At 42.8% G+C, this 26,329-nt stretch overlaps 1 protein-coding gene across 11 annotated transcripts in view; it reads left to right on the top strand.

Moving 5' to 3' along the window:
* The window catches only part of PDE4D (phosphodiesterase 4D), a 639,723-nt gene extending 616,985 nt beyond the window's left edge, over nt 1–22,738 (top strand). For all 11 annotated transcript variants that reach the window (XM_082241906.1, XM_082241909.1, XM_082241915.1 and 8 more), the window contains 9 exons: nt 3,664–3,757; nt 8,472–8,644; nt 9,398–9,496; nt 9,588–9,752; nt 10,437–10,536; nt 13,907–14,061; nt 14,861–14,983; nt 15,488–15,670; nt 17,181–22,738. In XM_082241906.1, coding sequence (XP_082098032.1) covers nt 3,664–3,757; nt 8,472–8,644; nt 9,398–9,496; nt 9,588–9,752; nt 10,437–10,536; nt 13,907–14,061; nt 14,861–14,983; nt 15,488–15,670; nt 17,181–17,591 — 1,503 coding nt within the window. In that variant the 3' untranslated portion in view covers nt 17,592–22,738. The remainder of the gene's footprint in view (nt 1–3,663; nt 3,758–8,471; nt 8,645–9,397; nt 9,497–9,587; nt 9,753–10,436; nt 10,537–13,906; nt 14,062–14,860; nt 14,984–15,487; nt 15,671–17,180) is intronic.
* The last annotated feature ends 3,591 nt before the right edge of the window (nt 22,739–26,329 follow it).

The raw sequence follows: 26,329 nt of genomic DNA, 5'->3' as shown, positions 1-26,329 counted from the left end.
TGGTTAGCTCTATATATCAAGTAGTACAGAGAGCCTATGTGGTTCGGGCTGCTGGATTTGGACTAAGAAAGCTTTCTCCAACCAGATCTTTTGAACCACCACTCCCATTGTCCCTGACCATTGGCCACACTGGCTGAGGCCGATGAGGCTTGGTGTCAGAGACTATCAGGAAGGCGGGCACAAGGTTGGAGAAGACTCTGCTAGGCAAGCCTGGGTTCTCATAATCCCTACTCTTCTTTGAAGGTCACTGGGTGGCCTTGGGAAGTTCGCCTGCTTGGGCAAGCCCCCAACATGGGATAATCCGCAAGTATGCTGCCCTGAGCTCTGTGGATATACAGATTTGATAGAACCAGCAGGGGGTGGGGTAGCCAGCTGCAAGCAACCCAACCCCACCACCACCACCAAAAAAACAGGGGGGGGGTATTCAACACTCCCTATTGTGATACTGAAGTTTGTCACCCCCACATGCAGTTTGCAGTTATACACACTGACATTAATTGTGGCACTGAGTTTTCAAGTGCATGCACTATTGTTAATTAAATCTTAGCAAGCAGAGTAAGAACCTCAGTTGATGAGGCAGTTTAATATATGTGTTTAATAATATACCGTTGTACTGGTGTTTGGTTTTGTTGGTGATTTTTGCTTAGGAGATTATACACACAAACACACTTTTCTCTGCTTTATTTTTCCAAGCTTAGTGCATGAGTTTTGCTGGCTTGCAGGTAGAGGGAATCTTTTTATCTGTGCAGGCTTTTTTGATGAATCATTAAAAAAAATGTAAGCAGTTGATTTTCCAATGGATCAGTTTTGCATCATTGTGTTTTGACAAGAAATGCATTTTACATCTGGAGAGAAAGGGATTGAATCCCTTTTAAAATTTGCTATAGATGCAAAGTCCCATTGAAGTAGGTAGGAGTTAAGCAGTTACTTGGAAGTACATCCTGCTGAATTCAACAAGGCTTAGATAAATGTGCAAAGGATTGTAGCCTTACAGCACAATCCTACGCTTGAAACTCAATAGTATCATTGAGTTTCAATAGGGATTACTTCCAGGAGAGGTTCTATAGGATTGCAGTATTGTGCTGGATAGGCCCCATACATTTAAAGCACAAGTAATTTTCTCTCTTAAAAAATCCTGGGAACTATAGTTTACCTCTCACAGCTACAGTTCCCAGTGCTCTTAGGTGCCATCGCCCAGCACCCTGAGAGGTCCACTACTGATGCTTGCCCCGTGTCATCATTTCCCCGCCTGGCTCAGCACTCTGAGGAGGGCCAGCAGCTGGATTGACCAACCATATTTATATCCCACAATGCCCCCTTTAATGAGAAATCAAAGGTAGTGTAACATGCATATGTCCGCCCTTGCTCAGAGCTAAAGACCCCTTGTTGCCATCTGCTGCTGGGGATAGTTCCCCAGTTGCAGAGAGAAATTTGCATGTGCCAGTCCTTGCCTGGAACATTTCTGAGGTCCTTTATGGATGTGCCTTCGGGAAAACACCAGGGATTGAAACAAACCGCTGCCTGCCTCCACTCCAAAATGGGGAGGTTCTCTTGGCTGTCATGAAATAAGCAGTGATGGGGACCCCTCTCCTACCTTGTGCATTTGCTCAAAGAGGGACATGCATATTGTATCAAATAAGCGCTGCCCAGGAAACAGGTAGATATGCTCCTCATTTGCAGGCTAAAGCAAACATGACAAATGAAAGAAGCAGAGCCATGTGAATTTAAAAGAGCAAATGAGAGTGGCTGAGCAAAAAGACTGCTTTCAAAGCATGTACCCTGGCCCATTTTCTCTCATTTCCCCCACATAATTTTTTCCCCTTTTGTTTTCAAGTTATGCAGTTTGTATGGGAAAATGGATATCAGAGAGAAGTGGTAGACAAGGAGTTTGAGAAACCGTGCTCAATGTTCTCAAGCTTGGAGACAGCGTCGGAGGGAGGGGCACTTGCCATGCAAATGTGCATTTTGGCCAGTGCAGGTTTTCCATTCATAACCTGACGAGCTGTTTCCAAGCCTCATGTGTGAAAACACCCCTAGGAAGAGGGGAAAGGCGCACATTCTGTTCTATGTCACATGGGGGAGCAGCCCCTCGCTGCCAGGTGGAAATGGAAAAGCACCAATGGCCCGTTTCTATTAAGTGTGATGGCTGTCTTTGCTGCTTATGGAAATGTTTGGTGATTTGTTAATTCATAGAATCGTAGAGTTGGGACCACAAGGATTATGTAGTCCAACCCCCTGCAATGCAGGAATCTTTTGCCAGATGTGGGGCTCGAACCCACAGCCCCTGAGATTAAGAGTCTCGTTCATTCTCTACCGACGGAGCTATCCAAGCCAGCGTCCATTTCCCTAACGGCCTAGCAAACATGTTTGTCCACCTAGAAACCACAATATGGAATTTTTCTCCCCATCCCCTGCCCTAGTCTTTCTCTCTTCTTCTGTTCATGCCCCCCAGATCATAGGATTGGACCCACAGATTCCTGTGCCCTTGTTTAAGTTGCTAGGAGTTGGCCTCATTGCGCCCTCTCCGCATCATCTAACCAGCAGCTAACATTAATGCCAGTTCAAGTCCGAAGGGACTGCCAAAGGGAACTTCCTTGGAGCATGAATCATGTCAGCTCTCCCTGGACCCTTGTGCCTATATTAAGATTCTGGAGGCTTGGGACTCTGTATTCCAGTGCACTGTGCTGCAGGAGAACTTCAGCCTGAGGAAAGCTGAGCTAGGGGGTTGCAGAAATGGATTTTCTCCCTTGCAGTAAGGGTAGCTGTTGCAGCACAAGCTGCTATATCAACCTCCCAAATATATATATCCAGCTCCTATATCAAGCTCCCAAATACTGTAGTCTTCAAAATTACACAAACATGTGATTGCAAACCTGTTACCAAAGCTCAAAATAAAGTTTTGCAGCTCAGGATAATAATAATTAAATATTGCACATGAGCGTGGTAGGCAGAACATCACAGGAGTATCAGTTGGAGGGCTTTGTCAGTTGATACTTGGAGTGGGCTGTTGTATTTCCAGTTTCATGATCTTGTTTTTAAAATGCCAGAGATGCTCTGTTCTTTGTGAGAAAGCTATATCCACAAACAAAAAAATGAAGAGTGCTTCAGTTTCCATAGCATTGGGGACGGACGGACGTTGCTTAGCTTTTTTAGTGAGCGGATGAGAGCTTTTGATCTTTTTCATACTCTTTCCAACAAGGATACTTGAAATCGTGCAGGGTTGACATTTTTCAATTTATGTGATGGCTTTTTGAAAAGTGCACTTCATATCAAAATACAAAAATGTGGCCTAGGAATATGAGAAGCCAAGAATATTGTTTTCTTTCTTCTGTAGGACAAAAGTGGGTGTGGGTGTGTATAAATATTTGAATGGCAGTAATCCCCCTCCCCCCAAAATTAAAATCTAGTACATTTGCAGCGTTATTTGATCTGTCTGCCATCGTCCCCACAGTTTGTTTTCAGCATCTGTTTATATAACATTAAGTAGAATAATGTATTTCTCCTGGAAATACCATTTGACTCTGCATTATGCCCATTGAAGTAAGCTGGTTTGCTGAATTAAATGTTTGAATATGCCTAATATTAAAAGAACACTGGATTTTCTCATTGCAAAGACTTCAATTCTTGCCTATTGACGTGTCCTGTTTTTGCTTTTCTTTGCAGTTTAAAAGAATGCTCAACCGGGAGCTAACCCACTTATCTGAAATGAGCCGATCGGGCAATCAGGTCTCTGAATATATATCCAACACCTTTTTAGGTAAGCTTACGATTATGGACACTAGTACTCTTTGTGCTGTTCCTTGTCCTTTTCCTTCCTCTCCACCACCCACCAGTAACATCCAGGTGGAAAGTTTATGAAAATTCATATCCTGTGCTGTTGGTTCGACTGCAGCATTTTTCAAACGTATGCATATAAATCACTATTGGTTAAATAAAATTCAGTGCCCTGTTTTATTTTTCCACACACTCTTTCCTTTACATTGAATATGTCCCTGTTGTGTTCACAAAGTTCAATTGGACAGAGTTCTCAAATACTGTTCCCTTTCACGCTAAAATAGAGTATTGTGACGTATTATTTGACAATCTGTGTTCAAAAGCATCATTGCTTATCTATTCAAAAGCATCATTGCTAATCATGGCACTCTCACACACAACAGCAATCTTGGGTACCCCAAGGTTTGCAGAAGTACAGAAATATTCAGACGTCTCCATCCCCTTCCCACAAAGCCCCAGTGAGGACTGAGTGTACTCATTGGCCCCTAAATCCTGACTGGCTGTTTTAAGTTGGAAATGGAATGGAATATCCTGGAGGGAAACCCTGCAACATTTTCTTGCGGGTGCTACTTGTTTAATACAGTCCTGTTTGCTAAATACTCCCTATCTATCTATCTATCTATCTATCTAAGCATCTATCTAAAGACAAATTAAACACGGCAGCTGCAAGCCTAAACTCTCTTACCATGGTGTAAATCCCATTGAACAGTAAGAAGGACTTACTTCTGAGTAAGCATGGTCCAACTGACCAATTCTGATAGTGCTTTATACCTTCAGCTGATGTTGATACTGCTGCAGTTCCCACCGCTGTTCAGTTTTTAAAATGGCTTACCATTTTAGCAGAGGGAAGTTGCAGCATCGAACAAAACTCTGTGTGCACAATTCTGCCCCCCCCCCACTGTCTTGCTTCTAAATCTTCTGGCACAGTCATGGTTTTTCTCTAAAGTATTACTTGCATTCTGTGGTTTGGTAAAGAAGTATAAATTGATATACCCCCTTCAGTCTTTGGGTTGTGTCCAGTGGTAGCTTTGAACGAGCAGAATTGCTTACAGTCCTGCTAAGCAAAACAAATCTCCCCACCCTCTGCATTATATCTCATACTGTTCCATAGAATTGCCCACCCCTGAGAAGCGGCTTGGGGGAAAACGAGGAGGTTATTATATGTAGAGGAGAGATATATAAACCACCCACATGGTACGTGTGATCACGCTTGTGTCATACTAGTTCACACTCGTGCCAACAAAAGAAGAAGGCATTGTTGCTCGAGGACCATTAAGCCTGCCCAGTGCCCTGCTCTTGCTACATCACTCACTTTTGTGGCATCACAAACAGCTGGCCATTGGTGGGACTGAGCAGAGCACTGGTGCAAGAGGTCAGCACTCTTGTGCTCTCGAGATAAGGGCTTGCGCTCAACTTGATGGGCAGCCTGCTGTGCTTTCCTGCAGCTTATATAAACCATTGCCAAGACACAGCTGACCAACTTAAAATTATGTTGATTATTAGGGAAACGTGAAGAGGGAGACCATTTTGTGTCCGAATTTGCTAGACCAGAACTTGGTTCTGTTCGCTGTGGTTTAAAAACTAAATACCTTTTCCTATTTAGTCTAGATACACCTGAAACAAATCCTTTATAAAACAAAACTCGGCTCTAAGCCTTTGAAAAATGTAGGTGATCTCTAAAACTGAATTTAAGGAACCCTGTGTCATGAAATTCTACTGAATATTGAGCCAGTGTACAGTATAGTTAGCAGAGTAAAACTTAAACATGTTGCAGGATTCCCAAAAAATAGACCAGAGGCAATTAATATTTCATCCAGCAGAGCTTTACTGCTACTGAAGGCAAATGATCATAATGGTCACAAATCCAATACATTCAGGATTGGCACTGTCCATAAGAAACCCAGCTGCAGCAGACTTAACTTAAACTTACAATAAAACTAAACCTTAACTCTATATACAGAACACCACACCAGAAGGAAAAGAGATAGAAAGGGAAAGGGAAACCCAGGGTCCTTCTGGCCTTACTTTTATAGTCAGCATGACCTTGACCAGTGGTTCTCAACCTGTGGGTCCCCAGATGTTGTTGGACTACAACTCCCATCATCCCTGAGCTCTGGCCTTTCTAGCTAGGGGTGATGGGAGTTGTAGTTCAACAACATCTGGGAAACCACAGGATAAGAAAGGCTGACCTTGACTAAAGGAGAAAACAGAACCAGTTTAAATCAGCTGTACTCGGCTTCTCTGAAGGAATGACCCAAACACCATGAACCTTCTACTTGTTTCAAACAGAGAAGATCCCAGAACCCTCTTGAATTAATTAGAATAGGAAAGATCACACATCATATCAATACTTTCTGTACTAAAAAATGCAAACTGACCCCCTGGAGAAAGAAGGGATAAGTTTAGTTTCAGAAACCCGGGGGGGGGGGAGCTGGAATAAGATTGCTGGCAGAGATGACCTACATAGGAGGATTTTCTTGCTATGACTCACTGAAGAACCCAAGATTTGACCGTCTGCCTGTGTTTCTGTGACAGTGAGGGAGATGCATACCCTAAGGAAATGTGTCCACCACAGACCTATAAATTGAACTATCCTGGAAGCAGGACTCAATCCTGTGTTACGTTAAGCAACACAGATCCATTGTTAGACCAGCTTGTTTAAATAGCAGGACTGAAGTTTCGGATCTAATCCAAAGGATCTCGTGCCTATATCATTTGGGAGCTGGAAAACAACCATATCTGAGAGCTGCACATTCTGTATCCCAGCCTTAAAGACTTGCGCTGCATTATCCTTAATGCTGTGACTCTCTCTCTTCACAGTTCTGGGTCACATTGCATTCATTTCCTAATTTTCAGTGCAATGAGCTTTGCTTCCTTTGGGAAAGGGGTGTGATAGGAGCCCTTAAACTATTGTGTAATCCTTTCTTAAAAGAAGAATTTTGTGTTTAAGGAATGCAGGGAGGGGAAGGGAGAAATATTTTCCGGACTGCAGACGGAGCCCAGCACGGATAGTGTTAGCTGCTTGCTCACTTTGAACAGAACCTTAGGAAAACCCATGGAATTCCATGCCCCATCTAAAATCTTCCGGACAGACACTTCCTTTCACTTGAGTTCATCTGACAGTTCGCTTTACGATCCTCCCTTATGATGGTCCTAAACTTTGTGCATATGACTGAAGCCATAAACATCAAGGCAAGGCACATGAGTCACTGCTCTTCAGCTACTGTTGGTTTGTGCCAGTCAAGTGCTCTTCCTTTCCTCTGTGTTTTATTTAATTGGTGATCAAGAGAGGAGCAGTACAGGGGGAAGGAATGGATGCCCAAGGCTAAAAGTTGGTGACATTTTCACTTCTTTGCAGAGATTCTCTGCTGTTCCAGTAAGTGCTAGTCTGCTTGGAAAGGTTACAGAAAAAGAGAGCGACAGAGATAAGAGAAAACAAGCATGCTAAATAAAACACAAATGTAGCCGTGGTCATATTGCATCCCTTTGCATTAATGTTGGTTGTTAGGTGGAGCAAACAGTATGCAGACGCCTCTTTAATGCTCTTGACCCCCACATTGTTATTTCTGGTTTTTATTTTGGGGAAAGATGAGATCAGTGAAGAGAATCTCAAAACAAAGGTGATAATTTTACTGAAACAGCTTAATTACAATGCTGTTGTGAGCCCGGTTGTGCTAGCTGGAGTGCTTGCATTGGCTTCCACTAATGGAACTGGGTAGTTGTATCCAACGCAGAATACTTTTTAATCAGTATTGCTTTTCTCACAACTCTTGAGTGGCCATTGCTGTTCCTCCTGTTGTACAGATGGCAACACAGCCTTGCATTTAAGCACTTACCTATTAGGTAAAGGTAAAGGGACCCCTGGCCATTAGGTCCAGTCATGGCCGACTCTGGGGTTGCGGCGCTCATCTTGCTTTATTGGCCGAGGGAGCCGGCGTACAGCTTCTGGGTCACGTGGCCAGCATGACTAAGCCGCTTCTGGCGAACCAGAGCAGCGCACGGAAATGCCGTTTACCTTCCCGCTGGAGTGGTACCTATTTATCTACTTGCACTTTGACGTGCTTTCAAACTGCTAGGTTGGCAGGAGCAGGGACTGAGCAATGGGAGCTCACCCCGTCGTGGGGATTCGAACCGCTGACCTTCTGATCAGCAAATCCTAGGCTCTGTGGTTTAACCCACAGCACCACCCGCGTCCCTACCTTATTAGGCAACAACAAATTGCATGTGGTCAAGTACATGGAATTTCATGTGAGTGAGTGATGGAAGAAAGATGGAGCATTCTATCCTTCCTATGTGCTCAGCATATAAACCAAGTGAGCTGCTAGGAGAGAACAGAATTATTCCTCTCTTCTATGCCAGTCCCTACCAGGCTAGTATTTTTGGCGTGCTGGTAAGCAGGCTAGTACCTTTTGCAAGTTTATTTACAAGGCTGTTGTAAAATTAGACTGATGAGAATAAGTGATCTGTTTAAAGCCATAGCAAATCCATTGCTAATCTTGGATTTGAAGCCATCTTTTATGAAGTCAACTATACTGGCTGATTTTGCTGTTCCTGTTTTGTTTTATATCTGTGAGTCATAAATCTACTGTAGGAATGTTTTGTGAAAGGCTGACTTTGGTTCAGAGCTGAACTTTTACAAGACAGTTCTAATATACAAACAGATTAACAATTTTCTTTCACCCTCCCTCCTTTCATAGACAAACAGCATGAAGTGGAAATCCCATCTCCTACACAGAAAGAGAAAGAGAAGAAGAAACTGCCGATGTCTCAGATCAGTGGAGTGAAGAAACTGATGCACAGCTCCAGCCTAACCAATTCGAGCATCCCAAAATTTGGAGTCAAAACTGACCAAGAAGATATTCTGGCCAAGGTAAGGGCAATGCTGCTCTCTAGCTGGTTTTCTCACTTATAGTGGAGCAATGTGACAGGCCGGTAAATCACATCCATAAGTTTGCCCACATTAGTATTTATTTACACTTCACTGCATGCCCGCTCTAGACATGGCAATTTTCCTTGAGGAGAGTTGTCATTAGAACTACATTAGTGGACAAGTAAAATTAAAAAAGGAATGGAAAAATGAGACCTGCAGTATTTATGGTAGACTTCTGCATCTATAGCATTTCAACAGAAAATTGGTTGGTATGCTTATACCAAAAGAGCCTCAAGCAAGGGGTGCAACATGCAGATGGCTCCAGGTTCATTCCCCATCACCTCCAGGTAGGGATGGGATTCTGAAACCCTGGAGAGCTGCTGCCAGTCAGTGTTGACAGTCCTGAGCTAGATGGATCAACAGTCTTGGGCATTCCTTAAGCTTTCCCCACTTTGACCATTATAGTGCTCAGAACATCCAAAAGCACTGAGAATAGCAATAAGAGTATAGCATTTCTGAAGGCTTTCCCGCTGATCCCTCTTACTACTGGGTATCAGTGTACTAGTGAAACAATTCCGTTCCATTTCTCTCTCTGGAACAAGATAATCCCTCCCTGTTTTAAGTCTAGAAAACTGGTAGCTGACACACTGAGAATGACTGGGATTGGTAACAGCGATCCAGTGTTACGATTTTGCATAAACCTCGTTGAAAAACCCGGTATTAGATTCTGTTTTCTGCTCGGTTTCATTTTAGGAACTAGAAGATGTAAATAAATGGGGCCTCCAGGTGTTTAAAATAGCTGAATTATCTGCGAACCGACCTTTGACTGTCATCATGTACACTATTTTCCAGGTATGTGTAACAAAAGGAGACTTTTCCATTTTCCATTTTCATCCTTTGCATGTATTGTAAAGGCAGCCATCTTTTCTCTCTTTCATTCCAGGAGCGGGAATTATTAAAAACATTTAAAATTCAACCAGACATGTTAATAACTTACTTGATGACACTGGAGGACCATTACCATGCAGATGTGGCATATCACAACAACATACATGCTGCAGATGTTGTACAGTCTACGCATGTGCTGTTGTCCACCCCAGCTCTGGAGGTAAGTTCACAGAAACAGAAGCTTTGTGTCACGGAATCCACAGACATCAAATCTTCCCCTTGCTTTATTGCAGGAATCCTGCAGCACCTGTTTGCAAGATACTCTAGTCAGTTCAGTGGAGCAAAAAATACTACTGTTATTTGTTATTTATCTGCATCCACCATTTGTATGCTACCTCATAACATAAAGTTCTCTAGGCAGTTTGAGAGACACAGACTTTGTTCCTGTTTTGTTTGCTTTTCTCTGAACTGAAGCGTAAAAGGCATGTTTTACAGAAGCTGTGAAATGTCCCAATTGTATTTCCGCGTCAGCTTTTCAGTTCAGCCTTGGTTTATTTTCTGATGGGTGAATCCAGCATTGCATGAGCAGCCGTCAACTTGCAATGGGGCCTTCTCTTCCTTTGTCACCCCTCTCCCACCTACAGCCTCCCAAATCTGCCCCAAACTTTCTGAAGCAGATTTGGGGGGCAGGGCACGTGGGGGGCTACAGAGCAGGGAAGAGAAAAGGCAAGTCCCGTTGTGCAAGTTGATGTCTATTGTGCTAGCTTTTACGACTTGCTGGCTGCTGCTGCCACCAGCAAGGATCCCAACAGCACCGCTTGTGTGTGTGCACACATATTTGCCAGCCACATGTCTTTTATCAAAAAGTGTTTCTCTCCATTTACTGTTTTTCCTTCCCCCTCAGGCGGTGTTCACGGACCTGGAGATTCTGGCTGCTATTTTTGCCAGTGCAATACATGATGTAGATCATCCTGGGGTTTCAAACCAGTTTCTTATCAACACAAGTAAGTGTGGTCTATTGCTGGTAAAACTTGCTCAGTTCACGCATTACATTAAAGCCGTAGGATTTTATTTGTTGTTGTTTTTTTAAAACTGTGGCTTTAGGTAATGAACAGCACTCTGAGAACCACTGCTGGAAAGGTCCTGGGGGGTGCCCCTCCTGGGGCCGTGCCACCTCAAGCAAAACAAACCATAGTTTGGCTTCTTGTGTCCTCCAAACCCAGGCTTGTGGTTTTCCCCAAACCAACCACAAGTGGTAAGCCAAGAACAAGCCTCAGTTACCACTTGTGGTTTGTTTGAAGAAAACATACCCAGAGCCTTTGTTGTACAAAATAACAAGCCAGAGTGGCTCATTTTGTCCAGGATCAGGAGTGCCACAGGTATTTAAGAGCACCATACACCAACTTATGCCTGCTTGTTTATGTGGAAGTAGGTGTATTGTGTTTTTGCAGCATTAATGTATGTGACCTAGTTCTTCTTATTTATTAAATTTGTATACCGCAGATCATGGGGTGCTTCACAACATAAAAATGCAATGTAAACGGACAAAATACATGATGAAACCCTCTCCAGAAACGAATAACACACTGACCCCTACCAAACTATCAATTGCATATTGTTTCTTGTTTCTGTTGATTAATAATACAGTGGTACCTCGGGTTAAGAACTTAATTCGTTCTGGAGGTCTGTTCTTAACCTGAAGCACCACTTTAGCTAATGGGGCCTCCTGCGCCGCTGCTGCACAATTTCTGTTCTCATCCTGAAGTAAAGTTCTTAACCCGAGGTACTATTTCTGGGTTAGCGGAGTCTGTAACCTGAAGCGTCTGTAACCCGAGCTACCACTGTAATCTATTAATTATATGCCACCCATCTGACTTGAGTTCTCCCAGCCACTCTGGGCAGCTCCCAATAAAAAAAAGCAAAAACACAATACAAACCACACACTAAAAACTTCCTTGTTTTTTTGCTGCTGCTGTGCTTACTAAAAGCCACAGAGGCAGCAGTCTAAGGTGGGTGACGGACGGAACGTTAGCTCCCTTAACTCTTCCTCCACAGTGGTGCAGTTTGTTAATTTCAGATTCTGGACTTATGGTCTTACAGCTTTCAATGAAGGCCTGATCCAACTTCACAAACAATGCTATAAATCTGTAGGGCAGATGTTGCTAAGTTGGTTGGTGTGGGGATGGGAATGCTCTGGCTCTCATTCAATAATAGGAACCTAATAATTTTTTGCTCCAACCCACTGACCACCCCTTGGGGAAGGGCCCTGGCTCAGTTGCGGAGCACAAGCCTTGCAGGTGGAAGGTCCACGGTTCATTCCCCCCCCCCCCCGTCTCCAGGTAGGGCTGGGAGAGATCCTGTCCGCAATCTGGAGACCCACTGCCAGTCATAGAATTAGAGTTGGAAGAGACCAACTCCTGCAATGCAGGAATCTGAGATTAAGAGTCTCATACTCATAGACAACATTGAGTGAGGGGGACCAATGGCCAGACTTTTATAAAGTTAACCCAGTATACTTTTTCACCCAAGCATTGCCACGGACTTCCCTACTGGCCCACTAAAACAGATGGACTCTTGAATGGGGTGCATAAAGTGCATTAAGTTTAAGGGTGGGTAGGTGAGAGACACTGGATTACATCATCAGTGCAGAGAGTTGCTCCTCAGCTGCAATTTTTAGAAACATGGTTTTCCACTAATATACAAGTAAGCTATTCCCTGCCACGCAGAGAGATCTTGGTCATAAAGCAGTGCATGCCACTCATAAAATGCTAATGTGTTCAAAAATTGTTTTGCGTACTGTTCCTGGGAATTACAGGCATCTTGCCACATCACGACAACTGGATAATTATTAGACTCCAAAAAACCCTCTTGCTTCCCTCGTTGAAAATACTTTTTTTTTTTAAATGCAGAACACTAAAAGCTTGAGGATTTTATGAATTAGTCATTTACTGTGGGAGGTTACTGTTCTGCAAAGTGCAACTTTTTTTGGTTTTGATTCTTAAACCTTTCACATGTGACTATGAGATAAAGGGAGAGTTCATTGGCAAAACAAAGTCTCCCTCCCACTTTCCGTCATGTCATGCCTCTGGGAGAAAAAGAGTGAGAGGGAAGATTCCTTGGCTCACGTGTTTGGTACAGGAGAGCGAGACTGCGGGGAAATAAATTGGAGCTCAAGAGCTTCGGCATGCGGTTGAGCTGCAGGGATTTTTCAGCCAAACTTTACAAAAACAAACCACAGCACCCTAAACAAAGCGACAGTCAGTAAAACAGACTGATGCTCAGCTAGCTTTAGGATATGGAAACTGTAATAAGCAGAAATTAATGTCAACCAATGACAAGCAGTGTGTTTCACGGGTCTTGTATCTAGAAGAATCTAGGCTGAATAGAGGGAATGAAACACATCTATAACTGAGTGCCTCGTTAGGGGATTTGTAAATAAATGCAAGTTGACTGGTTTTTGTTTTTCTTACCACAAATGTTCCAAGATGTTTGTGCGTGTACTTCACTTGATTTCGTCATCATGTACAGACCGAGATAGAGGGTTGCATTTGGAGAGCATAGGACGTCTCTCCGCAGTTTTTGGTAGCAGTGAGCAGGAGGAAGCCAGGAATTTCAAACCAATGCAAGGAAAGGATATATGTGCACTTGGTACAAGAATAGGCTCTTCATGGGGGGAAAAGGGACAAAAAGGCAGTGAAAGTGAGAAACTGCTTACAAGGAGGTAATTACTGTGCAGTTTAAATCCTGAAACCGTTCTAAAGGAGTAAGACATAAATTCTACATGCTTCAAATATTCAGTGACAGAAGTGGCAGGAGGAGGACTTTATGCCCAATGTGACCTGATAATACACACAAATGAGAGTTTTGGGGACAAAATTCGTATTGATATTCACTAAGTGCTTATTAATGCAGAGTAAGCCTTTGCTGCAAGATTTGATCATGATTGTTATGGTTTCCTCTCGCTTCTGAAATTTTGCAAAGCCTTCAGAAGAAAGGTGTTTTTCAAAATTCCAAGAGCAGGAGGAAATCAATGATCATGATCAGATCTTGCAGCAAACACATCCTCTGCATAATGCAAGCATTTAGTGTTCTCCAAAACAGTGGAGCCAATTGTAGCTGAAGAAAGATCTATTGCCAATATTGTTACCTGCAGCCTTCTGAACCCAGTTCTGGTTTTGTTTTGTTGTTTTGGCATTCTACACATAACAGCTGTTGAGCTTGCTCAAGAGAGGCAATGTGATGTTCCAGCCATGTAAATTATAAGTTGTTCTTTTTGGATATCTTGCAACTGTGAGAAGTCAGAAAGAAAACTTGTGGACAGGTAGGAAAGGGATATAGGCTTTCTTAACGTTCTACCTTGTGACTGTCTTACAGACTCTGAACTTGCCTTGATGTACAACGATTCATCAGTCCTGGAAAACCATCATTTAGCTGTGGGCTTCAAGTTACTGCAAGAAGAAAATTGCGACATTTTCCAGAACTTGACAAAAAAGCAAAGGCAATCATTGAGGAAGATGGTCATTGACATAGTGAGTTGCCATTTGAATGTACCTATCTATCTTTGTACTTTTCTGGTAGGATTTAAAACCTAAAATTGCACACAAGGTGCTTTTTCCTAAAGCATTTTAAACTTTATTTTAACAGAACAGATTCTCAGTAGCTTGTTTAATCTTACTCATAATCATTTTGAATTTACCCACCTGTTCTGAAAAAGATACCCTGCTGCTGAGTTATGAGTGATTATGAACTATTCCACACAAAGTGGTTCTCCCTGGGTTTTGCTGTTCATGGGAACACTCAGAAAACATTTATTCTGCACCCACAAAACCTCTCCGAATTGGTGTCGGTATAGATTATAGCTAGGTATTTAGTATAAGATGCTGCCACTATGCCTGATTAAATTCCCCACATCATCAACATCATCATTTTATTTGTACGCTGCTTTTCCACAGTTAAAAACAATGCTCAGGGCAGCTTACAACATGACAAGATTTACATAATTACAAAAGTCATAAACAATAAATAAACCACATCAAAAAAATACACAACCAAATGGAAAACAATTTCCACATAAATCAAAATCTAAAACTAAGAATACAGCATTAATATCACAGTTTAAAGTGACATAGGTAAAAAATAACAGCAATTTAAAAACAAAAATGGAGCCCTCTCTGTCCGGCAGCAGTCCTTTGTGGAGCCTGTCAGGCCCTGCCCTAGGTCAGGTGGTGAGTGGCAGGACGGGGGGCCATAGGCACTTGGTAGGGGAGTCCTCCTAGAATAAATTTGAAGATAATTCTAGTAATCCATTGCTTCGTCTTCTCCTCTAAGGTGCTTGCAACAGATATGTCTAAGCATATGAATCTTTTGGCTGATCTGAAAACGATGGTTGAAACTAAGAAAGTGACTAGCTCTGGAGTTCTGCTGCTTGATAACTATTCAGACAGGATTCAGGTAAGAGAGATATGCTGCTGTGTGCGATATAAACCTGGATTACCTCTCATCTTCCCATCGTGTGTATTCCAGTAGACGTACATGTCTTGCTTTCTTAACTGGTGGTCATTCCTACCTGCAAAAAAAATCAGTTGTGTCTACTAAATGTGCTTTGCATAGACCACTGTGAGTCGCTGAAATCTTCCCCTATGGTTGAAAGCAGCCACGTTTCGTAGATTGATTAAGTTTGCCTAAGGGGCCACTCTCCTTTGAAACGGATCAGTCTTGCACTTACAGCATTTTTGGGCTTTTAATACAGGCAGAAGCTGTAGATGTGAGATAATTGGAAGGCTATTAATGTCAGTGTGAAAAACACACAGCCCACCACCCCTTTGCTGTTCAGAATAAACCTTGCACTTGGTGTATTTTTGAGATTCTGTTTTCACGCCCGTCAAATGTGCAAATGGAAAAAGGGCTCTGTCTCCACAGGTTTCTCTAGAGAAATGTGTTTTCTGTCTGCTTTAGGTTCTGCAAAATATGGTACACTGTGCAGATTTGAGCAACCCGACAAAGCCACTCCAACTATATCGCCAGTGGACAGATAGAATAATGGAAGAGTTCTTTCGGCAGGGAGATCGAGAACGCGAGAGGGGGATGGAAATCAGCCCCATGTGTGATAAGCACAATGCATCAGTAGAAAAATCACAGGTAATCTGTTAGAAGAGAGCAAAATGCAATGTGGTTGATAGAACATTATACAACACTTAGTTGGGAAAATGTTAACTCTTTTGTGTAGGTTTGCATTTTTAAAAAATCATGATTTAAAACAGGGGGCCCTTTCCCTTAGGGGTCACATGCCAGCCAAAGCCAATGATTAGTGGAGCCAGAGACAAAATTGTTTTGGATAAACAAGCCTGCCTGCCTGCCTGGCACATTCATTACCTATCTTCAGGTGCCAGGCAAAAAATTTCTCTTCAACCAGCCATTTGGCTGATTAATGTTCTATGGCTTTTAAAACTTTTTTTGGGGGGTGTTATTGCTTTGTTTTTGTTTTTGCATTTTATATTTCTCTGTTGTGAACTGCCCTTGGGATCTTGGTATACAAATTTAATGATATTAACAAGGATCTGGACTTAAAAACATGCTGCTTCAGTTTTCACCATGTGTTCCTCAGATTACAATCCCCAATCCTCTGCCTATTAAGCCCACTGGGTTTGATGGAGTTACTCCCAAATAAGTATACACAGGGGGTTTTTTAACTAAAGGAGCTACAGCTCTGAGTGTGATATGCAGATATGTACACAAAAGTCTACCAACTAGAATTTGAGGCACTTTACCGTAAGTACATTGCTTGCTCTTGTCAGAGCACAGAATTATGGAGAAGAGTATGGATAGCCTGGGACGACTTCTGATGCTGCACTGAAGCTCAGAGTCACTTGGAGAACCATTAAAATATTTTCTGGTTTTGAATAGTTAAAGGTTTAATGCGCTGGGGTCGGGGTAAGCTCCCATGTACCGTATATTTCGCCCCATAGGACGCACCGGCCCATAGGACGCATCAAGTTTTTTTGGGGGGAAAGAAAGAAAAAAAAATTATTTCCCCCCCCAGGCGCTTGTGGGGCAGGCAGCGGGGAGAAGCGCTCTTCTCCCCGCCGCCCGCCTGGAGATCAGGTCCGGGGACAGCAGGGAGACGCAGCGCGTCTCCCTGCTGTCCCAGGAGTGATGGGGCAGGCAGCGGGGAGAAGCGTTCCGCCTCCCTCTGTCCCCCAACCTTGTGGGGCTGGCGCTGGGGCTCTCCTGAAGCCTGGAGAGCGAGAGGGGTCGGTGCGCACCAACTCCTCTCGCTCTCCAGGCTTCAGTGAAAGCCTGCATTCGCCCCATAAGACGCACCCACATTTCCCCTTCATTTTGGGAGGGGAAAAAGTGCATCCTATAGGGCGAAAAATGCGGTATCTCCTCAGCTATGGGCTGGAGCTTATAACTCTAAATACTTGTGCTGGTCTCAAGCTCAGTGTAGTATCAGAAGACCCTAATGATCCCTCCCCTTGGAGAACGAAATTATGGCAGGCTACAAAGTTGATCCATGACAAGGATCCTCTGCAAGATAGGATGCAGGAGACAGAAGGGAGAATTGCAGAATCTAGTAGAGGAAATTGGTCAAGGTAGTTCCTCCTCCTTTGAAAATAACCTCTTCCCCCCTAATTTTGCATTACAACAGGTGGGTTTTATAGACTACATTGTTCATCCTCTCTGGGAGACCTGGGCAGACCTTGTACACCCAGATGCCCAAGACATCTTGGACACGCTGGAAGACAATCGCGAATGGTACCAGAGCACAATCCCTCAGAGTCCGTCTCCTGCCCCGGACGACCAAGAGGAGGGGAGACAGGGCCAAACAGATAAATTCCAGTTTGAGCTAACGCTGGAGGAAGATGGTGAGTCGGACACAGAGAAGGACAGTGGGAGTCAAGTAGAAGAAGACACCAGCTGCAGTGACTCCAAGACTCTTTGCACCCAAGACTCAGAGTCCACTGAAATCCCACTTGATGAACAAGTTGGAGAGGAAGTGGTAGAGGAGGAGAGCCAGACGGAACCTTGTGTGCTAGAAGAACGTTCTCCTGACACGTAACGGTGCGACGGCTCTGCCGCTCCCTCTGCTTTCTCTCTCTCCTACTCTCTTTTCAAGAATCAAAAATGGTTTCCAAAGTGCATGTCACTCGGCACAGCCATGGTCATGCCTCACTGTCATCTGCAAGAGATGTTCGCTGATCAAAAACTGACCTTGATTACCCTGTTTGGCACTCAGGAATATTGTAACCAGAAATGTTCATTGTTCATAGCATCCAGAGAGCAAAGGAAGGGAAACACCTGCAAAAAGAACAGTTTAACGAGAATTCAACTTGGCAGATACAATCCGAGAGAGTGTCTACTCCAAGCTGTTTTCAAAAGGAGTAACGGCTGGTCCAAAGCTTGTGTGTGCGTGTGTGTTTTGTATTGGTTTTTAGTTTCTTGAGAAGAGGCATTATTAGTAGCATACATCACCAGAATATACAGAAGGCGACCAGCGAGTGAACAAAAGGTTATTAGCGGAAAGCGATCGAGCTCAAATAATGGGGACACAACACGAATCTGTTACCAGTAGGAAGATGAAGCTGTGGAAGTCACATAATTTTCTAATTTCAAGTCTTCCTAACACATGACTGAAAAAAAAAAGTGTAACTCAGTGGGTTGCACTGACGTCTGCATTTTGTATTATATGTAAAATGGAAATCTTTTTGTAGAGTTTACTTTTATTATTAAATGTATTGAGGTATTATATTTAAAAGAATGCAACACTCTCAGAACTTCATCTGCCACTGATTATTTCTCCTCCCCACCCCAAAAAAGAGTAACTTGCAAGTTTTCAGTACAAATATGAGCTACACTGGATAAATCCAATTTTATATTTGTTTGCACTTAAGATTTTCATACCAATTCATTCAGCTGTTGTAAAACAACTCTGTGTTCTAGACCAATGACAGCTATCAAACGCTCATTTTCCCCCTCCCATGTTGCAGAAAACTTGTTTGTAGGCATTAATTTCTGGGTTTTCTTACTGTAATTTCCCTGAAGCAGCAATATTTCATCCATGAAATGTCCTCAGAGATGGCTTGGTTGCTGCAGACCCAGCTTTTATTGCTGTGGGCTTACTATAAAATTTCTAAAATCTAATGGACCGTTGCAGTAGCAGTTCCCCAAAATTTGGATTGTAACCCACTGCTGAATGGCAGCAGCCCTGAGTATTGAGCCCCAAACTCCTTACCGTGGGGTCCAGAGGGTGGAGGACTCCAACAAAGAATAGGGTTAGCAGGGGAGATCCCGAGGAAGCTCCAAAACAAAGATGAAACTCCATTAGCAGCTCCTAAGAAAGAAAAGTTGGGGGGACACTCCTATTAGAGTTGGGATTTGCAAGTCTACACCTAGCATGAATGTGACTCTTGCTGTAAATACAAACCTTTCCTTTGTTAATTACATCATTCCCACAAGGCTGCTCCTAGTTGTGTATGCAAAGATTTGCTGTACCAGCAAATAATAATACTTAGGGTGAGGACATATGGACTGCTGTGACAACACAGTGCTACAGACTGTGCCTGTTCAAAGAGTACTTACAATTTGCAGTGGAATCTTTGCTGCTTCAGAAACAGACTGAGGCACCCTGTTAATCCCCCTTAGTAGCTTTTTGCAAAGACGGCTGGGAATATAATGTAAAAGGTCACCGATAAATCAGCCCCTTTAAAAATCAGACAAAATCAGCTTTTGACCTTGAATATGGCAAGAAATATATAATAGTCTTTTAAAAAAAATCTGCAGAAAGGATCTTGCATTTTTGTCCACTCGGTGACTTTTGTTTTTGCTCCTTTTGCTGTCCTACTGAGAGGTCACGTTGAAGGAATAAATGTCTAGGATGGAATCATAAAGGTGATGTTAGGGGCTAGAAATGCATGACCCTATAAAATAACAGAGCATTTGCAGAATGAAGTGTAGCCTGTAATGCACCACAGAATTAAATGTCATCAAAGCTATTGATTTTAATGGGTTTGTGTACATTTAACTCTGTCTCTCATTGTGCCCTTAGCCTGCAACCAGTATGTGATGAAAATTCTGCAGGGTGGCGGAGATGGTGGCTGTGAATTCACATCTGCCTCTGACCTGCGCTGCGACTGTGTTGCAGTGGGTGTTGGGGACACAAATATGACTAGAGTCATGTTTGTGACTATGCATGATAACATCTGCTGCCTTATCAACATGGAGCGTTCAATTGCCTGCACCCCTCCCTCCATACCCAGCATAGACCAGCTCTTCTATGCAGGGTCCCTCCTGCATAGATTTGGCTTGAACGACGAGGCTGTTTTGACCCAATGAAAACAGTGGATTGGAGCTAGACCAGTTGAGGTCACAACTAACTCTTGAGTCCCATTGATTTCAATAGATTGACCTTTTACGTCTTGATACAACCCACAGATTATACTTGGTTGACTAAACCAAGGAAAGTTTGGGACACTGCTAAATACCAGATTTTAAATGAAAGCACTGACTGACGGGGATTTTTTTAAAAGTGCATTTTAATGTGTCTCGTCTACCTTTTAGCTCTTGATGGCTTTTACTGAAGAAGGAAAAACTGGAGAAGTTGATGAAAGAATTTCACCATGTTGTTGTCAGCCTAGACTCCTGTCCTCCCCTCACTATGTCAACATTTGTTAGTCCCCAAGAGTGCCTGGAATCTTAACGAATAAAGCAATATCAATTCCAAAAATCAATATATATCGGGAAGGGTATTTTATCTGCACTATAAAGGTTTAATCCTACGAACAGGGGTAACCTCTAGCTGGAGCCAGCCAGAGACTTAAGTATTGGGGAAAGGCTGAGCAGGGCAAGTCTAATGCTGAGCAGGGCAAGGGGTATGTCTGGCCTCTTGAATCACATTTTTTTAATGGTTATTCTAAGATGCTCAGTTTTAAGGAGGCTCGTGTCTGTTGATTGTTCTGGTTAGTGTACACCCTGTAAGATTAAACTGTCAAAGAAAAAGGAGAGGTAATGAAAAAAAACACCATATTGTGTAAAGTACACACCCATATACATGGACAATCAAGTGGCAGGAAGCATAATAATGTTTAGAGGCAGGGATCGAATGCACTGTACAATCTTTGTTTGTTTGTTTTACTTTGCCAAAGTGTGCTTTAGCGCCAGCACACTACTCTAAACACAACAACACAATACTTTTGAAAAAGTGTTTTAACATGTTTTCTTTGTGTTTCTGTTTTGTTTGTTTTTGCCGTAAGAGAAATGCAATGAAGTCGATTGAGGATTGTGTAGAGAGGGGGGAAAGACAGAAAGAGGAATCTGAATTTGCACCTATACTTTAGCTTGCAAGTTGCTTTTCTCAGTAATACTGTGTCTGTTCCTTTTTAATTTCTGGTTCTGCACCGTTCTTCTAAAAACAAAACCTTTAAAAAAGATCAGGCAAAATAGGTAGAACAAATCACATTCAAAAGGTTGGGGTTTTTTATATTAAAAAAAAACTTGAGGATGAAATGAATTTTACAGGCCGCTTTGACAATTCTTTTAAAACCCATTTATTTATTTTTTATTTGTGCCATGCATATTTTTTTCCTCACCAAATGACCTTACTTGTAATAAGTCTTGTTTGTCTCTGTTTACAACCATGTATTTATTGTAATGTATATATTGTAATGTTAATTGTAAATTATAAGTTCTTATTATAACATCATCCTTGCCAGGGTGGTATTGCTATATTTGGAAACTCTTGGTGAGAGAATTAATATTGTGTATACATACTCCCCCACCCCCCCACCCCCTTGTACATTCTGTAATATATATCCTGTATCACCTTAGAGCTTGTTTATGGAAGAGTTGAGAAAAATTATAAAGTACATAGTTATATAAATTAAAAAGCTGCAGGTCTTTGGTCCCAGGGCTGTGCCTTAACCTTAAACAACATTTTCTTCTGTTTTGCTGCATTTGAAAGAAAGGTCGTTGTGGAACATCGGCTGGGCATATCTCCACCGCCCTTCCTCCCCCCTCCCCAAGGGACACTGGTCCTGGCCTCTCTGGGATGCTCTGCATTCCAACGGGGTTTTATCTAGCTTCCTATTGGAAGCCCAAATGCTAACCTTGGGCATAAATCCCACCTGCCTGAAAAGAGTGCTTTCCCCTTTTCAAAATGTATCTTAAGGGCATCACTTTATCCCAACCTTTATCAAAATCCAGCTGTGCTGTGACGACCACTCCCTGGGTAGCATAGTTGCACTGGCTGGAGATGATGGGAGTTGGGGTCCAAAATGTCTGAAGGACACTAGGTTGGTGTAGGCTGCTGTGTCTTGCCCTTGAAAACAACAACAAGCAAACCAAAAAACACAACCGCCCTTTAATCAACCGGGCTGGGGCACCATTCATCAACAACCCCACTGAAACGTGGAAGTTGCCTCCTATGCACTTCAAGGAAGAAATGTCCCGAGTCTGGGATGTGCCCTTTTGTTACCAATACAACAACTCTCACAATTATACCTAATTTTATACTGCGTAGTAAATATACAACACTGACCCTGAACTCGCCCCCCCGTCCAACACTACTAGCAAGCACTGCAAAGCAGCCGGAGCTCAGTCCCGTATAAATGGCTCTGTGGGTGCATGTATAGCGTAGGTGTAAAGAATGACTGTAGCCTTTTAGACGGTTGAAACACTTCTCATTTCTACTTTTAATTTTGCAGAGTTTGCCGTGTCTTGAAGGTGTTGTCTTGCTGCTGTTCTTAATCATGTAATTTCGTAGTATCTGATACCTCGTCACCATTCCAATAATGCCCAGCCCTTGTAGCATGTGACTGTTCAGTGAAAGGAGAGATTCTTTTTCAAGGAAAAAAAATAGCCTCCTTTTTGACACAAACTGTAGATTTTAGCAGCCCTGGCCCAAAGGAATAAGATTGCTTTTGTTTTAAACAGTATAAAAGGGACACTATAACAACAGAATTACTGAACAATATTTTTGTTGTTTTCAATTTGGTTTGTTTCCTTTGGGTATGTCTTTAGAGTGGCACATTGTGTGAACATTGCAATTAATTCAATGGTTTCTTAGCCGCTCTTACAGCCTATGGGATAGTACTGTACGTCAAATACCTTCATATGAAATTTTTATATGCAATGGAAATAAAAGCATGGGTTGATTCTGCCTAGATACTGTACTTGACCATCTTTTTGCAAATAAATTTATCTTACACTGTTGACTGCTCATCTGTAATAAGATCTATTTTTTTAATGGTTGCCTGCCCAACCCAAAAGGATACTACATATGTCTAATACAACTTCATAACTATCTCATCTGTAGCAAAAAGTTGCAGAAAGCAACTGCCTACCCTCCTTTTGGGTGAAGACATCAGAAAGGAAGGAACAATTGGGGTCCATTGTCCTGCCTACCACAATTGAACGTAACAGTCTCCCTAATCCAGCTAGAGACCACACATGGGTGGGAGCAGACTTTTACATATATATCCTTCATTGGATGAAGAATCATACATACAAATTACTGCTGGAATGTGGCAATTGCCCACCTGTGATCAATGCCCAGTCTCAGCTTTGACTAGCACCACTAAGTTATGTTGAACAACATCAAGTATGTTTAATAGTAAGCGTGATATGCTGGATGGCAGGTGACCAGAAGGTCTAGGTTTCTTTGTTGAGTTTTATGCAATCAAGTGTTGCTTGTTTGCATGCATAGACTTGAACCAGGATCCTTGTCCAGAATATTTTCTCATCATTTCCCCCAGGGCTCTTTCTATAGCTCAGCCACCATATGTTTTTTAATCTTTCCCCCCAATAAATTTTATTAAAGTTTGAAAGGAAATAGACAAAGGTTGATAAATATCCAGCATCTTATCATTAAAGATAAAAAACTAATTTTTAAAAAAACCAAAAGAAGGAAAATAAAAAAGATAAGCAATTCTTCTGTCAGCTATCTATAGAAAATTAACCAAAACATCCACTCCAGGATAACACACAACAATTCCACTTTCTATAAACCAACATTTCCTTCAATCCTCAACCCCAGATATCATAAGTTCATTTTCTTCTTCACAAAAAAAATCTACACAGGTGCAGGGGTTACATTTCGTGTGCATTGGCAGGGTCCTCATAAAGCTTTCTACCCTGTCCTTATTCTACCCCTTTTGTGACTTTAGGTCACTTCCGGATTTGGCAGCATGCACGATCACGTGTCAATTGGACACGCTTAAATCGGTGGTTGCCTGTTCTCAGTCATTAGTAAATATTGACAATGATATTTCTATGATTAAACACATCAACTTTGCCATCTCAGCTAAGTTTAATAATTTTAACAACCATTCCTACCCGGTAGGCAATGATTAAAACTTTCAACCTTTGTGCATATAAAAGTCTTGTGGCTGTGATCATGTATTGAAATAATGTTCCTTTTCTAATTGTATATCCATTATTCCCAGCAGGAAAAGTTCTGGCTTCAACTGAGTGCAGATGTTTTAAACTGCAATTCCCATGTCCATGCTGGCTAGACTGATGAGAACTGCAGTCGAAAACATTTGGAGGGCACCAAGTTTACGTTCGCTACCATAGCTAATAAAAAGCCAGTGCATGTGCTTAAATCTCCCCCATTGAAACCAACAGACCTTAAGAGTGCCTGACTTTGGTAATTTTGCATAAAACTTGGGCGACATGATTCAGCCAAACAGTTATTTGTGAACTTTACCATGGTAGGAGCATATGGTGTGCAGCTTAAAAAAAAAAAAGTATGCATTCTCTGCTGTTGGCTATGATGTGAAGGATACAGATGGCCACATGGAGCACTTGAGATCTAATTTGAGGTCTTTGTGCAATCTAGAACCCTGGAAAAACTGGAGCTCCAAAATTAACAGCCTTCAAGAGCAGAAAAGACTCTCTGCTTCAGAAGTTACCCAACTCATGGAGGACGATGGGCAGGGCAACATGGTATAGAGCTAACACACACAACGTCATTGTCTCCCACCCCACTCCCCAAGGATGGGAGACTATACAAAATCCTATACGTGCAGCTCTGAACTGAGACCTGTGGGTGAAGGGAGGTATATAAATTCAATAAAATAAAAACTTCAGAGGAATATTCGACATCTCCATTAAAAACCAAACAAAAAATGATCAGGTAGTAGGAATTGGAAAAGAATCCTCTCTGCCTGAGACCCTGTACAGCAACTGTGACTGAGGGAAGCCAATACTGGCCTAGAGAGACACAGTCTGATTTGATAAGCAGTTTGCTGTGCTCCTCAGAATGGGTGTGTGAGTACAATGACATGAGCATCAACCACACTTTCAAGGATGCTGATCTCCGAAGGCTGAGCAGCGCAACAGAACCAGAGGGAGGATTGTGTGGGAGATGCAAGCTCCCAAAGGAGAACACAGTGAACCTGATAAAGCTGCCATCCCTCTGAGCTTCCCAGTGGCAATGCCATACGGCCATGTGGCTTGGGACACTTCTGCACAGCACTTGGGCAAAGCACATGTTGCCAAGGTGACTGTGCAACTGCTGCGGAAAAGCCCTTGAGAAAAACGTAGGGAATATCTCTGACCAGATTAACAAGCAGTGCCAGCACGGATAATACCCAACACTCATTTTGTGTGCGTGTGCTGAATCCCGGCACTGCTCCATCCCAACAGATGATGTTGTCTCTAAAGTGGACAGCCGACCACTGTCTGGCTGGCAGGGTCAGCGCCATGCAGGCAGCAGCATGTGAGTAGGAGAGAAAAGCGCTGGATTTGCGTAGGTCTTCTGAAAGTGCTCTCTGTGCCTGCGACAACATCCTTTATTTGCATCCTTATTAAAGAACGCGTTGGATCAAGTGAGCAGAGCCCATACGGCATTCTCCTCGACTGCAGACCAGGTCTCTCAGCCTGCTATTTGACACCAATACTAAACTGCCGAATCGTATACTGATCGTTCACATTCTCCAGGGTGGCCATGTGTTAAAAGAGCATGTGGCACATGTGCCAGCAGCGCTCTTTGCAGGCCTGACTGGCCCAGGACCCACCAATGTGGGGGGGAGGGGAGCACATGAGCACATCTGTGCACACCAGCATGCACCAGGCTCCCTTCTCCATCTTACTGACTGTGTAGCTAGTGCGGGGGGGGGTGAGGTCCCCACAAATGCATGGGGCAGGGTGAAGCATGGTCACCAGGCACCGTGCTACTCCCCTCTCAATGCCTGCTGGGTGGGTTTTTTCCCTGAACATCCCTGGCATAAAGTCTTTCAGCTCCTGTGCCAGGATCCCCAGTATGAGTCCCTCATTTCATCTTACCCAGAAGGATGTAAGAGATGCTTGATGAAGGAGGTTTTTCCAAACAAGTAGTCTGCCACTCAGCTGAGAGGTGCAATATTTAACTCCCCACCCCGCAAGCACATAGGTTTAAATGAGGATGGCCGTGTGCCCTATTATATAGAGGACAGTCCTCTATTTTGAAGGCTGCCCAGTACATGTCTGTGGTTTAAAGACAACCATAAAAGGGGGAGGAAGGAGTTCTGAATCTGCCCCTCAGGCACACACGGCATCTGCTATCACCTCCACTATGGTGAGATGGATTGTATTTCTATTTAATGTATAAATGATTACTTCAAAATCCCCATCAATACGTATTATCGTATGCAAATTTTATACTAAGCAGTGTCCTCTCTTTGGGGCAGGAGATGTTAATCCTCTTTTTCGGCAACACAAAACTATCCTGCCTCATTACAGTGGTACCTCAGGTTAAGAACACGATTTCTGTTCTCATCCTGAAGCAAAGTTCTTAACCCGAGGCACTATTTCTGGGTTAGC

This window comes from Podarcis vaucheri (assembly GCF_965113315.1).
Source record: "Podarcis vaucheri genome assembly, chromosome: 11".
In the NCBI taxonomy this organism is placed as follows: domain Eukaryota; kingdom Metazoa; phylum Chordata; class Lepidosauria; order Squamata; family Lacertidae; genus Podarcis; species Podarcis vaucheri.
The sequence above is the reverse complement of the archived record's forward strand: the minus strand, read 5'-3'. Positions and strand labels throughout refer to the sequence as shown.